The following is a 17,369-nucleotide window of genomic DNA, read 5'->3' as shown; positions in this document are numbered from 1 at the left end:
GAAACAAGTAAGCAGTTTTAACACTCTTTTGACCTGTGCCTATGGCATCTTCATTTATATTAATCCATTATGAAAAGGTGTCTTATCAGAATTGTCATAATAAAAGTCAATCTATGAACAGTTATGGAGTAAAATATTAAAAAAAAATTCATGATGTAAAAATACAGCTTTCTAGACCAAAAATATTGCAGATCTCAACATTGTCAACAACTGAGCTACTCTGGAAAACTTGCGAACAAAATTTTGAACACAATTGTCAAACTTTTTAAAAGTAGGTTATGATCTTTCAGACAAAGTAGATGATTGACTAAATTTAATAGGTACCTAGTAATAGCTTTTGATATTGTGGGAAATAGCACACAAGGCTCATGCTTCTATAAAGGGAATTCTGCAGACAGTGGTATTTTGCACAAAAACCCTATACACTCTTACACTCTCTACAAAATGCCTTGATTATTGGAAACATTATTGCATTTTTACAGTAAACCATGATCTTATCTCAGATCTATATAATTATATTTTGTCGACTCCGGACAAAAAAATATTTTGGAGCTGAGCTAAATGCTGTTCATCTGTACCCATTCCTACTATTTAGTAAGCATTTCAGCTGTATATCCATAATGAACATTAACTAAAATTGCATATGGTTTGATGAGCAATTGATTGTTTTGTTTCCTAGGTTAATTGTGGATTACTCGTGGTTGCCTATAAAGATGGTTCTCCTGCACATTCACATTTTATGAGCTTTGAGCTGTGCTCTAAGTACTGGAACAAGTGGCTGCTTCGCTTGGAAGAGTTTAAAGAGAAAGGGAAGAATAATACTGTATAAAGCAAGTAGTTTGAAGTAAATTGTATTTAATTCCATTGCTTTTCTTTCCTTCTATTTTGGGGGCTGGGGTGGTAAGGAGCAATTTTAACTAGCTGGTAGACAAATGTTCCTGGAGGGAAAATAAACTTTGCCATCCACCTGTTTGCTGATTCTCCACTGCAAATACCCTTTGTTCTTGCCTCTGGCATAATAATCCATGTTTTTAGAGTATTTTTTGAAATGATTTTCATATCCAATGCCCATTATAGCTGATTGAAAGCAGAAGTTCTTGCCTGTCACACTGATAGCTATTATGAGACAAATTCTTTATGCAATATAGTACTCTGCTCAAGAAATGGTACCATTTATGTTCTTCATGCTAAAAGGAAAACTGACTATTCTCCCTTCATTTTTTTGATTCTTGCTTCTGCATCTTTCCTTCCAGATCTGTCTGAAGCAAATAGACTTCAGTAACCAAATAGTTTGATCATAAAGTTTACTGACATTCCAGAACAAAATAAAAATTTGGTTTCTACTATATAAGATGAGTAGGCAAGTTGGTTACAAAGTGTTAACCCTCGAAACCCAGTCTTGCTGATGCGATGGACATTGCTTCTCAGTTTGCCAACAAGCTCTGGGGGAGGAGAGAGGTTTGGAATACAGACTTCAAAGATTAAGGAAGCAGACAGTGGGAACCAAGGACAATTGCCAGGTGTCTGGCCAGGTCCAGAGATGCTTTCTCACAACAATATTTTTCAACTTGATTGGGCAACATGATCTGACCCAGAGGGAGGAGGAAGAAGTCAATGCTTTTACTATAGTGATTTGGGTGGGGTCTTGTCAGAGCGGGTTTTACTTTCATTTGTGCCAATATGGTGTACTCAATAAAGTTTTGCATTAAGAGCATGAAAATTCTTGAAGGTGTTTGCTTAATTGGGTTCACTAGTTGGAATCTTGACAGTAAGGAGAAAGAAAAAAAGACAACCAAAAAAAGGTATTGTTTTTGCAATTGCCTGTTCCAAAATTTTGTGTCAGGGGAAGTACAAAAAAAAAGTTAAGAATTTAAGAAAATAATTATCCAATTCATTTTATATTTCTTTATTTTATTACTTCTGGATTTATATAATATATTATTTGTTGTATATCAAAAAAGCTTAAATGAAAATAGGTTCATGTAAATAACAGTTGTAGAGAATTTCCTTTGGGAAAATATGTTTCTTTCTGATAGGGAAATTACGTATTTCCAATAAAGTAAGACTATAAAACTGTGGGACAGGAATAACTCCAAAGCTAATTTCTGCCATGAATATTTAAATTTTAGGTTGGGTTCATGCAATACATTAGAATAGGTTAAATATGATTCAGCTTATTAGGGAACCAACCAATTGTCTTCTTTGTTGTATGGACCATGCCATCACATGAATGCCAAGCATGCATAATAAGCTTCCTTTCTTTGGACACGACATATATTGGTTGCAGAAATCATGTGTTGTTAACCTGGGTTTAATATGTTGTGATAAGTAAGACTTTATGTATTTATCCAGTATTATCAATTGCATGATTATAGATCCTCATTTTTTCTAGGGATTCTCTCTGTTGGAGTTGTCACTTTGTTTTGCAAAACAGCTATGAGCTTTTTTTGAATTTTTTTTCAGAAAAGCACTTCCAGGATGAACATTACTGATATGCACACACAAGTCCTCTTGGGTTGGGCCTGTGTAACCACAATCTTCACAAACGTACAGTTTATCTCTCCGTTGCTTGTAAGCATAGCGTTGCTGTACCCCATGGATTTTTTTAAGATGTGATTCCAGAGAACAACGTTGAGTAAAGGCTTTGTTGCAGATCTCACATTTGTATGGGCGAATTCCTACAATGTAACATTAGGGGTGTTAGAAAAAAAGATTTTATAAAGAATGATTGGCAATTATAGAAATACATAATTTACAAATATGACATTAGAAGGAGCAATCTGTATCCATTTTACTTTATACATTCTTTTGCAAATACTAAACTGTGTCTGCTGATGGCAAAAAAGTGAAGAAAAAGAAAAAGAAAATGATGGTTTTGCTTACTTCTAATATGGCCACTTTTAGCATGCCATCCTCAATAGATTAAATTTGACAGGAAAAGTGGGCTATTATTATCACAAACATACTGTATTAACTCCACATGCTAGCTAATGGTTAGCAAAATCATGATTTTGAATTCATTTGATTTGCTTGCTTATATAAATCACACCATCTGAATTACAAATTAATCAGCAATTTTTCAATTTTCCATCCCATATGAAGACATTAACTTTGTGGATTATATGTAGATTGCAATTTTATGAATACATAAGAAAAAGGCAGACTGCGAAAGAACAAAGTTCAGTCTTGGATTTATTTTTAGCTATTTTGTTTGCCTTAGGGTAGAAAATAGACACTTGAAAGTGCTTATATAATAGAAGGAAATATTGTATTTGAGAAAAGTAGAGGACAGGTTGCTGTTTTCTTGATGCAGAATTTATATAATCTAATGCTGCCTATTATAGTACTAACAAAGGTAAAACCTCAAAAGGTAAGATTTTCACTTTAGATTGCTCTTTATATTCTGCAATTCTGTACAATCGTGGATGGATGGGGAACAGGATAGCATATATAGAATTCTGCTTCCCAGAAAGCTTAATTTTGAAATGCTTTTCATTTTTTGAAGTAAATTTATAACTGAGAAATCCATATCTGACTCCCAGGCTCTGGAAGAAAGTAGTGGACGATGTAAATATGATTGTGCAATAAAAGCTAACATTTTCAGAAGATAACATTCTCTTGCATGGCATAACTAGCAGATGGAATTTGACACTGGACAATGTACAGTGAGGGGAAAAATTATTTGATCCTCTGCTGATTTTATATGTTTGCCTACTGACAAAGAAATGATTGGTCTATAATTTTAATGGTAGGTTTATTTTAACAGTGAGAGACAGAATAACAACAAAAAAATCCAGAAAAACGCATTTCAAAAAAGTTATAAATTAATTTGCATTTTAATGAGTGAAATAAGTATTTGATCCCCTATCAATCAGCAAGATTTCTGGCTCCCAGGTGTCTTTTATACAGGTAACAAGCTGAGATTAGGAGCACTCTCTTAAAGGGAGTGCTCCTAATCTCAGCTTGTTACCTGTATAAAAGACACCTGTCCACAGAAGCAATCAGTCAATCATATTCCAAACTCTCCACCATGGCCAAGACCAAAGAGCTATTCAACGATGTCAGGGACAAGATTGTAGACCTACACAAGGCTGGAATGGGCTACAAGACTATCACCAAGCAGCTTGGTGAGAAGGTGACAACAGTTGGTATGATTATTCGCAAATGGAAGAAACACAAAATAACTGTCAATCTCCCTCGGTCTGGGGCTCCATGCAAGATCTCACCTCATTGAGTTTCAATGATAATGAGAACAATGAGGAATCAGCCCAGAACTACACGGGAGGATCTTGTCAATGATCTCCAGGCAGCTGGGACCATAGTCACCAAGAAAACAATTGGTAATACACTATGCCGTGAAGGACTGAAATCCTGCTGCACCCGCAAAGTCCCCCTGCTCAAGAAAGCACATGTACAGGCCCGTCCAAAGTTTGCCAATGAACATCTGAATGATTCAGAGGAGAACTGGGAGTAAGTGTTGTAGTCAGATGAGACCAAAATTGAACTCTTTGGCATCAACTGAACTCCATGTGTTTGGAGGAGGAGGAATGCTGCCTGTGACCCCAAAAACATCATCCCCACCATCAAACATGGAGGTGGAAACATTATGCTTTGGGGGTGTTTTTCTGCTAAGGGGACAGGACAACTTCACTGCATCAAAGGGACGATGGACAGGGCCATGTATTGTCAAATCTTGGGTGAAAACCTTTCCTCAGCCAGGGCATTGAAAATGGGTCATGGATGGGTATTCCAGCATGGCAATGACCCAAAACACACGGCCAAGGCAACAAAGGAGTGGCTCAAGAAGAAGTACATTAAGGTCCTGGAGTGGCCTAGCCAGTCTCCAGACCTTAATTCCATAGAAAATCTGTGGAGGGAGCTGAAGGTTCGAGCTGCCAAATGTCAGCCTTGAAACCTTCATGACTTCGAGAGGATCTACAAAGAGGAGTGGGACAAAATCCCTCCTGAGATGTGTGCAAACCTGGTGGCCAACTACAAGAAACGTCTGACCTCTGTGATTGCCAACAAGGGTTTTGCTACCAAGTACTAATCATGTTTTGCAAAGGGGTCAAATACTTATTTCACTCATTCAAATGCAAATCAATTTATAACTTTTTTGAAATGCGTATTTTTGTGATTCTGTCTCTCACTGTTAAACCTACGATTAAAATTATAGACTGATCATTTCTTTGTCAGTGGGCAAATGTACAAAATCAGCAGTGGATCAAATAATTTTTCCCTACTGTAAATGGTTTCTCTGTGCCTTATTATGGCTTAAAAGACTGATATTGCAGCATTGGGAAGCTAAATGTGGGTCCCATTCACTCAGTGGATTGAAGACCTGAGTTCCCTTGCCACTTAAGAGCAGATTGCCTATAGACATAGACTTTTATGGACAACTATAATGAAATATAGTACAAAATACAATAGTTTAAAAACATAATAGTTTATAAGTGTATTAGAAATAAATGTGTATGTACATACAGTATATACCATTTGCATTAGATTATATACAGAATTGTAACTGTATCCTGTTATAAGAGATAATATAGTGATTCTTTTTTCACTTTTTCTGTTTTTTCACTTCTTTTGTTAAAAACACTTTGTATGCTTTTTTATTTGACAATGTATGAATTTCTATCACAATTATGTTTATGTTTTGTACCTTTCCCTTTTCTTTTGTCATAACTTTAAAAGCAATGAAAATGGTTAAGAAATCCGGGAAAGATGAAACATGCCTATTTATGAGACAGCCATCAGCTGTATGGGTGAATAATAGGAGTTTGCGGCATTAATTAACTCCATAGCTCACTTGAGGCACAGAACAAATATTAGGTAACATAGTAAATATTGCAGGCACAGATAAGAAAGATATCGATGATTGACACAAAAATTCACAGAATTTAACTTTTGACACAGATTTTGAATTGTCTATATACAAAGTTTTCATATTTTAGTGAATTTTTCCTGCCCAAATCTGAAAAGAAAATGTTCCAAGTTTAAGATCAAATAGCCCCACTGGAATTGTTCTAAGTACCCTGTTTTTCAACTGAGCAAAACTCAAGATCTCTTGAATGAAGTAATAGCATAAAAATTAAGAATGCTTTTCATGTTTTGATATAGAGAATAATGACACCTAGAAACAAATACATTTATCCCTGATTTTTCATTCTAGGTTCACAAAATTAAGTGGAACAGACATGCTGGGTGCTATTAATCACCAAAGCCACAGAGGAAAAAGGCCAAATGCTGTATACATATACAGTAGATGGACATATAAAAATAGTCTTCAAGTTATGATGCCAATTGGGACTAGAATTGCCATCACTAAGCAATATAATTGTAAAGCACAATGTCATGTGACTGCTTTGCTTAGCAGTGACATTCCCAGAAGTCCTAGCTGCTGTTGTAGTCCTTAAGTGGGAAGAGTCCCAGGTAAGAAGCTTGGGATCTGGGTATGTGTATGAGGGAGACTGGAGGAGACCTTGGGAAGGCTGGCACAGGCCACACGAGTTGGAGGAAGCTGAAGCAGGGCTGGTGCTAGGTGGGGAGAGCCTGCGCAGGCCACACACAAGTTGGAAGAAGGCCAGTGCTGACTGTGTGTGAGTTGGGCAAGCCCTGAGATGGCTTGGGTAGACCATGGAGGAGTACCAGTATAGGCCATATGTGAGTCAGGGAAGTTCCTGGATAGCTGGCGCAGGCTGCGCACCAATCAGAAGAACTGGGAGGGCTGGTAGAGACCATGTGCAGGTAGCGGGGGTGCTGCAGGCGAGAGAAAACATGGGAGTGACTTACCAGAGTGACTTGCAGCCTTCTGTACCAACTTCCCCATGGGGGAAGCTTATGGAAAGCTGGCAGGGAAGACTGCAAATGGCAATCACGTGACTGCAGTTCTCTGCAACATCATCACTGTGAATAAGGCACCTGAGTATGTAGATCACAATCGTGACCACGGGTGCTGTGATGGCAGGAACTTCAAGGACCAATCGAATGTCCATTTTTTCAGCGTTGTCATAACTATGAACAGTCACTGAACGAATGGATGTAAGCTGAGGACTACTACACAGGAAATAATAGAAGCAACAATTAGGCATAATTTTGCAGCCTCTGCCTACATAGAAAAACAGGCGTAATATTGAGCCCACGAAAAGAAGGAAGTATATTTATTCTAAAATGGTTTGTGAAAAACAAACAGCAAAAAGAATTATTCTCACTGTTGTCTGAGGTTTTGTGGAAAGCAATTGTTTTTGCATTTAACTATCAATGTGAACTACTAATATAAATTACTAAACAATTGCCTTTACTTGATATGCTAGTAAGACAATGCTAAAAATTTTGTAATCCAAACTTCAATAACATTAATCAAGAATTGCCAGATATAAAAGCTGGGTTCAAAAGGGACAAGGGCACACACAATCACAATGCTAACATCTAATGCATAACACCAAAGGTAAGGGAATTCTAAAATGACATCTATTTTGTAGAAAGGCTTTTGATTGTGACCTATCTTTTAAAACAGGTGTAATTGGTCACCTGTACAATTACTACAAAATAGTAATTGGTTCAGAATTAGAAAAGGATATTGCTAGACTTGTGTACTATCACTTCCTTTAAGTTGTATACAGAAAATGCTGTGAGAAATGTTTGTCTAGAAGAAATAGAAATTGGAATTTCTGCTAGAAATATTAACAGTCTGAGATATGCTGATAATGCCACTGATGGTTGGAAATTAGAAGACCTAGGAAATCTCATTTTGAAGGTGTAAAGAAGAGTACAAAAGCAAAGGTCTGCTCCTCAGTATTTTAAAAAATTATTGTCAACCCAATGCAAAAAGAGCAAAAAATAATATTAGATTTTTTTTATCTTCCTGAGTTTATTAACTTATACTGATGGTGATCGTAGCCCTGAATTAAACAGATACCTGCTATTTAGGAGAATGATATGATAGAGCTAGACAAAATATTGACATGTAGCAACCTCAACATTATCAAGGCTATCTTATGAAAGAAGAAAATTGATGCTTTTGAAAGGTGATGCTGGAAATGACTGAAAATGCCTGGGGTTACTAGAAGAAATTCAGCAATAGACTTATCATTGGGAGCACTAATAATAAAACTAAAGCTTACACATTTGGGACATAAAATGCAAAACTAAAGGTCATTAAATAAAAGTTGGGAGCTTGGAAAAATTAAAATCAATTGAAGAAGCCAACAGAAGACAATTCCTGGATACTTTTATTGATAATACATGAGTTACAAGAATTCAAAATTTATCCTGAACTACAAAATTGTCCCCTTAGATTTTGAACATATGGACAGAGCAGTCTTTTTACTCAAATTATTCTCAGCTAGCAGTAGTTGGAAATAGAGAACATAGAAAATGGTCATGAAGGACAGAGGGAAGATCTGTTACCAAAGCAATGATCAGAAAAAACATTGTTTGAGCCTAGACCAGGGGTGTCATCATACCGAAACAGTGCCCACCCCATTGCCGGCAATGCAAAAAGAGTCGTGATAACATCACGACACATGATGTGGTGAGTTTGACACCTGTGGCCTAGACCAAATAAAATGCCTCAGATAGCCCTCCCCCTATTCATGTGAAGTCAAAAGAGGGAGGAGAGAAAGTATATTCAAACTTGCAAGATTCTATTACAAAAGCTGTTCTAATAAAAGTACCTTTAGGCCTATGCAATGTTTGCTTTTAGTTTGGTCTACTTTACAGGGATGATAATGAAACCCATTCTTGCTGTTTTATTGGCTATCACAAAGCTTTTTTTCTTTTTAAAAAATAAGGCTAAATAATATCACCGATACAAGACATTCAAAGCCCAGTCCATTTCTTGCAAACATCTTTCATTAAATATTTCTTCCTACCTGTATGTGTCCTTACATGTCTTTTCAGATCAAAGGTGTCATTAAAGCCTTTCCCACAGAAAGTGCACAAATGTCTCTTCACTTCACTATGACATTTTATATGACGGTTGAGCATACGTTGCAAGCGAAATCCTTTGCCACACAATCCACAATTGTGTATTAAGGGATCATCATAGGTGCCAGTGGTGAACTGTGAAAACGAAATAAATTACAATATTGGACTAAAAGAATGAATGAGATAATGAGGTTCTCAGGTATATGCTTTCAAATCAAGCTAGATTGTGGTGACTCCACCAGGTCATTTCTGTCATTGTGTTTTGCCATTGCCTTCTTCCAAAGAAGAATAGAATAGAATAGAATAGAATAGAATAGAATAGAATAGAGCTGGAGGGGACCTTGGAGATCTTCTAGTCCAGCGAAATGCTGTGGACATAGTATACTTAGACTTCAGCAAGGCATTTGACAAAGTAGACCACAACCTGCTTCTTGGTAAGCTAGAAAAAGGTGCGATAGACAACACCACCGTCAGATGGATCTGTAGCTGGCTGACAAATTGTCCTCGGTGAGTAGTCCTCAATGGTACTACATCCACATGGAGAGAAGTAAGCAGTGGGATACCACAAGGCTCTGTCTTAGGCCCAGTACTCTTCAATATCTTCATTAATGACTTAGATGAAGGAATAGAAGGGGAACTCATCAAATTTGCAGATGACACCAAACTGGCAGGAATAGCCAATACCCCAGAAGACAAGCTCAGGATCCAAAAAGATATTGACAAACTTGAACAATAGGCCCTATCCAACAAAATGAGTTTTAAGCAAAGTTTAAATGAGAAAAGCAAAGTTTTACATTTAGGCAGGAAAAACTAAAGGTACAAGTACAGATTAGGCAAGACCTGGCTCAAAAACAGTAACTGTGAGAGGGACCTTGGAGTCCTAGTGGACAATCATTTGACTATGAGCCAGCAGTGTGCAGCAGCCCGCCAAAAAAGCTAATACAATCCTGGGTTGTATAAACAGAGGCATAGAATCAAGATCACGCAAAGTATTAGTACCGCTTTGTAAAACCCTAGTGAGACCATGCCTGGAATACTGCGACCAATTTTGGTCACCATACTACAAAAAAGATGTTGAGACCTTGGAAAAAGTTCAGAGAAGAGCAACTAAAATGATCCAAGGCCTGGAGACTAAAACATATGAAAAATGGCTGCAGGACTTGGGTTTGGCTAGTCTAAAGAAAAGAAGAAATAGGGGTGACATGATAGCAATATTCCAGTATTTGAGGGGCTGCCACAAAGAAGAAGGGGTCAAACTATTTCCAAAGCACCAGAGGGCAAGACAAGAAACAATGGTTGGAAATTGATCAAAGAGAGAAGCAACCTGGAATTAAGGAGAAACTTCCTGACAGTGAGGACAATTAACCAGTGGAACAGCTTGCCTTCAGAAATCGTGGGAGCTCCATCACTGGAGATTTTAAAGAAGAGACTAGACAGTCACTTGTGTGAAAAGGTATAGGTTCTCTTGCTCGAGCAGGGGGCTGGACTAGAGGACCTCCAAGGTCCCTTCCAGCTCTATTCTATTCTTCCAAAAGATATTTTTTTTACAACACTCAACGATGAAATTTTCAGCTATCCTCCATCCAAGGAGGTGTAACCTTGCTCATTTTCTTGAGATCAGCAAAGGTCAACTGCTCAGTGTTTAAATCACAGTTGATAAAACAAAAGCAAAACAAAAAAGCAAAGTTTAGTTACTGTGTTTTACTAAATACCAGAAAAAAGAAAAATAAAGCAAAATAATACAATTTTAATGATGTTGATGAAATGATGGTAATAAAAATAAAAATACTGACAGCAACAAATTCAAATGTAAAATAATTCTTTAATGTTGAATAAACTATATGATCCGGTATTTTACCAGCTTCTTCTAATGAAGCATATATTATTATAATTGCTCAGTCAAATAAAGATCATAGATACTGAATAAATTAGAAGAAACATATTTATTAATAACACCAGATGCTATATGGATCAGAATTTGTTGAAAGAATTGGGCATGTTCTAGCATAATGAATTTTATACACTAATATGCCATAAATCTATCATATACTTTCAAAAATATACAGGCATCCAGATGAATTCCTTCATAGCTACTGCTAAAATGTTGCAAAATTCTGCATAGAGGCATGTAAATAGTAAACACAGCAAAGGAAGGGAAACCAACTAAATTGGAAATTGATCTCTCAAGTTGTAGTATAAGATTTTGGCTTCCATGGATGTGGCAAACACCCATGCAATTGCAGACAAGAGGAAGTCATAGTGCAAGTGATTGCATGTAAGGATTGCAGAAATATTAGGGAAGAAATGCACCCTGAGGAGGGACCTGATATGGAGGAGAGGTAAGGCACTGGGAAAGTGCTGATATAGATGATGAAGCAGTGCATTTGCAAAGAGGCTTTGACACATTTTGGCTGGCATGTCACAAGTGCAATCTTATCCCAGTTTTATTTCAAGCATGCTCATATCTATGCAAGCTGGATTTTCTAAACTGGAGACTTTAAGTGAACATACAGTACTGGTGTTCATATCATACTCAGTGTAGCCTTTAACAGCTCATCCCTAAATAATTTCAACTCCCTCCCTTTTTCTCTCTTTCATTTTTTATCTTATTTTTCAGATAATTAATACAATTTGACCTTCGGATTATGGCTGTTCTAAATTACTAACAAAAAGTCAAGTGGAAAGAAATTGGAAGAATACTTAGTTTTTGAGTTTAGACAGATGGAAGGCTAGAAAAACAAGAGAATAAGAGTTCTCTGCTAAAATTTGGATGATAGAATCATTTGGAAGAAGAAGAAGAAGAAGAAGAAGAAGAAGAAGAAGAAGAAGAAGAAGAAGAAGAAGAAGAAGAAGAAGAAGAAGAAGAAGAAGAAGAAGAAGAAGAAGAAGAAGAAGAAGAAGAAGAAGAAGAAGAAGAAGAAGAGATAGCATTGCATTCTAAGAAGTTTAGAGCTTTGACACATAGTGATCTAAGCTGTATAAAGTATAAGTAGAATATAAGCTGTATGAAGTATATGTAGAATATTAATATATTCCTTCTGCGGCAACAGATAGTATTGTCTATCACTATAAAATTTTGAGAATTTCCTTGGGCTGGGATTTCATATTTCTTTGAGACCTGTCACTCTACCCACATCTCCAACTTTTGATTCTCTTTCTCTTCAGCAAAACCCTCAGGAATTTAAACTGGAAATTTGTTGTGCTATATAACTATGGTGACTATATTTTATTGGAAAAATTAAATGACAAATCTGAAAGAGATTCAGATGGATAAAAAAGTGTATGTTATAACCGTGTTTTACAAAAAAATTAAGAGCAAAATCAAGAAAATTTACAAAAATGCATATTCTAATAAAAATATTTAAGATCGAACAGCATATGTACATTTATCTTAAAAACACAAGTCAACTCCATATTTTCCACATGAATGTGAAGACTGCGCATTAAGTGGTACCATCTGTACAGTAAATATTAAATAAAGGACAGAATTTTTTAAAAATAAATAAAGTCAGCTTTCTGAAATAAAGGTTGTCCTTTATGATAAGTTGTATGGTCACTGTATATAGAATATAACTATTCTTTGAATGACAATACTGAAATCAATCATCACAGAGATAACCAGATTTGTTTCAGTGAGGTGTTGCAACAATTCATTAAGTTGGGGAGAGGATGTGATTTTCATTATCAAATTGTTCTGCATCACCTATTCTTCCAGTTACTATAGATCTTCTAGAGAAGACCTCAGAAATGAGACAAATAAAGCAATGCAGCTAATTCACTTCTCTATCAGAACTAGGGGGAACATGTTATTTTATGAAGCAGGTATGAGGGATATTTTGCATGAACCAATACTGATGAAGCATGTTTGAAGTTTGGCATAGAAATACTGGATAATGGATAATCTTCCAATGATTATTCAAATGAAATATTTTATTTTATTAAGTTGTCTGTTTTTTATAAAACCTAATGCTCAAAAACCTGTTCAGGCATTATCTACTAAAATCATTTATATTGTTTTTGAATAATATATTTCACAGAGTCATAGCTTACTTGTCTATAGTAAATTTGACCCAAAATTGTTTAAATCTATTGTTGCAAGTTGCAGAAAATTTCTTGGAGCACTACATGAGGCCCATACAGTGGTGGTATCACAAATAATTCTATTCAGGAAATAACAACAATCAACACCTCTTCAACAAAATCATTGAAGTAACCCTGCTATGCCAAATCAGATCTGAGCAATATACTGTAGAAGAAATATTCCCAATTACAAATCAAAAATATCTGTACCTTGATTTTAGATCTGATTGTATGATGAGTCAATGTCAAGTCCAGTAGCTTTTTTTCTTCTATGGACTCAGAGACAGAGTTATTGGTAGTCTCTGCATCCCTGCTGCTACAACTCTCCAAACTACAGCTGTCTTCACTACGATAGTTCAGGAGTACACATTTTACCCCTCCTAGAATTGAAATTACAAGATTCATAAAATTATATAGTCTTTTTCTGGATAAAAATAATTTTGAATTGTTTACATTTAACTGAATTTCTTATTTGTGCAATCCCAAAGACATTGAATAAGTTACAATTTGTGTTAATTATTCCAGTTTAATCCTAGGCTATCAACTGCTTGTTTGAATAAATATACAGTGACTGTTTCTAGAATATTTAACATTTAAACAAGTTTAAAATCACTTGGAAATTCTCAGTCCACCCCTTGTAATATTTATTTTAGTATTGATCTTCAAGACTCTGGTGAAATGGCTTGAGATAATCACAAAGGACACAGGAGTGGAGATGGTACATTTGGTCAAGTCATTTAGGGATTTAAAATTTAAAACCACTCTTGGATGGAAACCAAGAAACAAAGGAAGTCAATACAGATAACAGATACACTGATAGCCCAGCTAATTTATAACTTGCTTTGTGTCTATCTGAAAGCATAATAAAACTGATCTGTTTTCTCTTTAAATCTGTGATATTGTCTTGTTCCAGAGCATGAGCCACACTTAAAAGCACAACATAGTCAAGATACAATTCAGCTGTCAGATTCAGTCAATGGTCAGAGTTTCTATATAAACTGTAAATGGCTTGGAGTCAAGGAAAAAGGTTAGACTATCAGAGCAATTGTTTCAGCATTTAATTAACCCTTAAACTTCCAAATAAAAAGAGCAGGTACTAATAAGCACTACTGCAAAAATTAAGTGATATAGGTATAATACCCTATTACCAAATTGAACAGTATTTCCAAGCTGCTGTTCCAAGCAGTCTCATATTCATTAGCTTCTCTGTCATTTGCTTTCCAAATCAATGGCAGACATTCCTGTAGACTGTAGGCTGGAGAGTCGGGCCTTGGAGAAAGATTCTGCCAATATCTCTACTGTAGGTCCTGACATCACCAGATCAGATTCCCAAAGCTCTTTGTTGAACCCCTGCTTTCCCTATTTCCCAGTCTTTTTCAGAAAAGGATGCACTTCACTATTGCGGATACTCATCATTCCTCCAAGAAATCTCTCACCATTTTCAGCATTATTGAGATAGTTTAGACGAGCAGTTTCCAAACTTTTTCAGTCATGGAATCCTTCAGAAGAATTTTTTCCCCAGACTTCCGGTTTGCCATCGTGGCATCACGGACGCTGGAACATGAGCTTCATCTTTCGCGTTCGAATTCGTCCCACTTGGGGACCGTGGAAAGGATCGAAAGTTGCCTGTAGGGGCAATGAGCAAGGAGAGGACCCCTGGTTGATCATGGGAGGGCAGCGGCCCTTCCATTTGATTCAGGGAAGCCCTCCAAACTAGTGGGGGAAAGACTGGCCATAGCAATATGGCTCATCACTAAGCTGCTGACAGCCGAAGTCAAAATCACCACCAAGCACCTTTAAAGCAACGCAGATGAAACTGGGTGAGATCTGATCCTCTCTTTAAGACTTTAAGTATTTTTTCCTGTAAAAGCTGCCCAAAGTATTTTCCCCCCTGTGAGGAGAGAGGAGAGGGAATTTCTACCCCACCCTCTAAGAAAAGTGGCAACTAACTACCCAGGGGAAACAGAGTAACTATAAGAACAATTTTAATCTAATTGGATGTGTATGCTTTTGAAACTTGGGGACTAAAAGTGTTCCTACTCTTACTGGAGATGTTTGCTTTTATTTAAAAAAAGAAATAAGACTTGAAAAACTATCATAAAAACTTTGGACTTAAAAAGCTTTAAACGGCGTCGGTGACATCTTGTGGCGAAGTATGGTATTACAATTTATTATTGCCTAAAAGAGACTTGGCTTGAAGCCCAGACTCCAGAAAAAAAATTCCTTGAACCTGACAGTTACTACCTATGAAAAACTCAGCTGCAAAGAAGGAACTTCTGGGTGGCATATCTGGCCTGTTTGAACTATGAATGTTCAAGTAATATTATAACTGAATACGTAAGATGTATAACAAGACTAATAGACTTTGGTATGAAAAGGGGGAAAGGGAGAAGTTGAGATAAGGGAAATTTTGGTCACTTAATATAAAATATTGGGAAATCAGTTGAAAATAAGAATTCTGTTTGCCCAATATGAGATGATAGATATTACCAGAAAAAGAGAGGGAGTATTTGAGCTTTTAAAAATTAGACCTAAACTAAAAAAAATTATGTATATTACTGATTTATTGGTTAACCCAGACAATACATATAATGGTTTTGATTTATTACAGGGGATACTGTATTATTAATTAGATGGTTTAATATGGTGGAAAAGAGATAACTTTTAGAAAAAGAATAAGACTATATTCAAATAGATAAGATGTGTATTTAGAATATTAGATTTTGTTATGAAAAGGGAAAAAGGAAGAAGTTGAGATAAGGGAAACTTGGTTACCTAAAGCTTGGAAATTATAAATACCAAATGTTAATTTGAATATTGATGGGAAATTAAAGCTTGGGAAAAAAGCAATAACAGGACATTGATTGTATATAAGGATTGAATGCAAACACAATTAAGATATGTATAAGCTAAAAATTATTGATAAATGTAACAAAGATGTTTTTTCTTAGTTGATAATAATTAGCCTAATATGAGATAGTAGATATTAAGGGGAAAAGAGAGGAAATATCTGATATTGTAACTTGATATTTATATTAAAGATTTATATATGTTATTGAACTATTGGTTAACCCAGTCACCATGTTGCTTTTTAAATACTTAATTGTAAAATTAGAAAATTAATAAAATATTATTTGAAAAAAGATTTTTTTTCCCCACAGACCCCTCATTCTGTCCTTGAGTTTTACTAAGCATTGTGAACCCACAACATTCTTCCTTCTTTCATCTGCTCCTATCGCTTGGGTGTTATGCATAATGTAGTAAATTTGGAAATAAAGAGAAAATATTTTAAATATAACCACAAATATTTATTTTGGTACAAGAAAACATTGGATTTATTCCTAATGTGATGAATGAAATTGTTTCATTTTTGTACTTAAAATAGTCTTGAAATTGGGTTTTATACATACAGCTGAATACATAACATGAAAATTCTCGCTCTTCATTTTTTCTCGCATCCTTCCTACTAATCCACTCTTTTCCCCGCACATTGAAGGTGCTCCATCTGTTGTGAATCCTATAAGTTTGTCCCAGGGCAGTTTCATATCATTTATATTTTTGGATACTGCTTCAAACATGTCCTTTCCAGTGGTAGTGCCATGCATTGATTTTATATCCAGAAGTTCCTCCGTAATGCTTAAACTTGAGTCCACTCCACGGATGAAGATTGTCAGCTGTGCTATGTCAGAGACGTCAGTGCTCTCATCCACAGCAAGAGAATAAGCAATAAATTCTTTTCCCTTTTCAACCAATTGTCCTTGTAAATCAGTGGCAAGCTCACATATCCAATCAACAACAGTATTTCTGCTTAGGCTTACATTCAAAAAAGCTTGCTTTTGGTCTGGACACAAGACTTCACACACTTAAATCATGCAGCACTTCAAAAACTCCCCCTCTGTAAATGGCCGGGCTGATTTAGCTATCTCTTCTGCCACTATAAAACTAACTTTCACAGCAGCTTTGCTTTGTGATTTTGCTTTTGTGAACATATGCTGCGGTGACATTAGGCTCTTTTTCAAGTCTTCTACCTTCTGTGCCTTCTGCTCCATGTTCACGTTTTTGTACTTATCCTGATGTTTCGTCTCATAGTGCCATCTCAAGTTATATTCTTTAAATACAGCCACAGTAGCTCCACAAACAAGGCAAACAGCCTTATCTTCAATGTCAACAAACAGGTACTCTGCCTCCCACCTCTTTTGAAAGCATCTTTTTTCAAAGTCCACTTTCCGTTTGGCCATTTTTTGGGGTTTAAATATCGGCACGCAGGTCTTCTTCCCTGCAGATGTATATATGGATGAGACTGGACAGAAAGCTCAAAGTCCCAGGTGCTGTGTGAGGCAAGCAGTTGTGAACATGCT

At 36.1% G+C, this 17,369-nt stretch overlaps 2 protein-coding genes across 2 annotated transcripts in view; one reads left to right on the top strand and one right to left on the bottom strand.

Moving 5' to 3' along the window:
- MGME1 (mitochondrial genome maintenance exonuclease 1) overlaps positions 1–1,767 on the top strand; it is a 70,493-nt gene extending 68,726 nt beyond the window's left edge. The window contains exon 9 of the mRNA XM_015828871.2: positions 680–1,767. Coding sequence (XP_015684357.2) covers positions 680–829 — 150 coding nt within the window. The 3' untranslated portion in view covers positions 830–1,767. The remainder of the gene's footprint in view (positions 1–679) is intronic.
- A 167-nt stretch (positions 1,768–1,934) lies between these two features.
- OVOL2 (ovo like zinc finger 2) overlaps positions 1,935–17,369 on the bottom strand; it is a 62,537-nt gene continuing 47,102 nt past the window's right edge. The window contains 4 exon segments of the mRNA XM_015828851.2: positions 1,935–2,447; positions 2,449–2,678; positions 8,877–9,066; positions 13,222–13,391. Coding sequence (XP_015684337.2) covers positions 2,370–2,447; positions 2,449–2,678; positions 8,877–9,066; positions 13,222–13,391 — 668 coding nt within the window. The 3' untranslated portion in view covers positions 1,935–2,369.

Source organism: Protobothrops mucrosquamatus, unplaced genomic scaffold (genome assembly GCF_001527695.2).
Source record: "Protobothrops mucrosquamatus isolate PMUCROS unplaced genomic scaffold, P.Mucros_1.0 scaffold_226, whole genome shotgun sequence".
Taxonomy (NCBI): domain Eukaryota; kingdom Metazoa; phylum Chordata; class Lepidosauria; order Squamata; family Viperidae; genus Protobothrops; species Protobothrops mucrosquamatus.
This window is presented reverse-complemented; position numbering and strand designations above follow the sequence as displayed.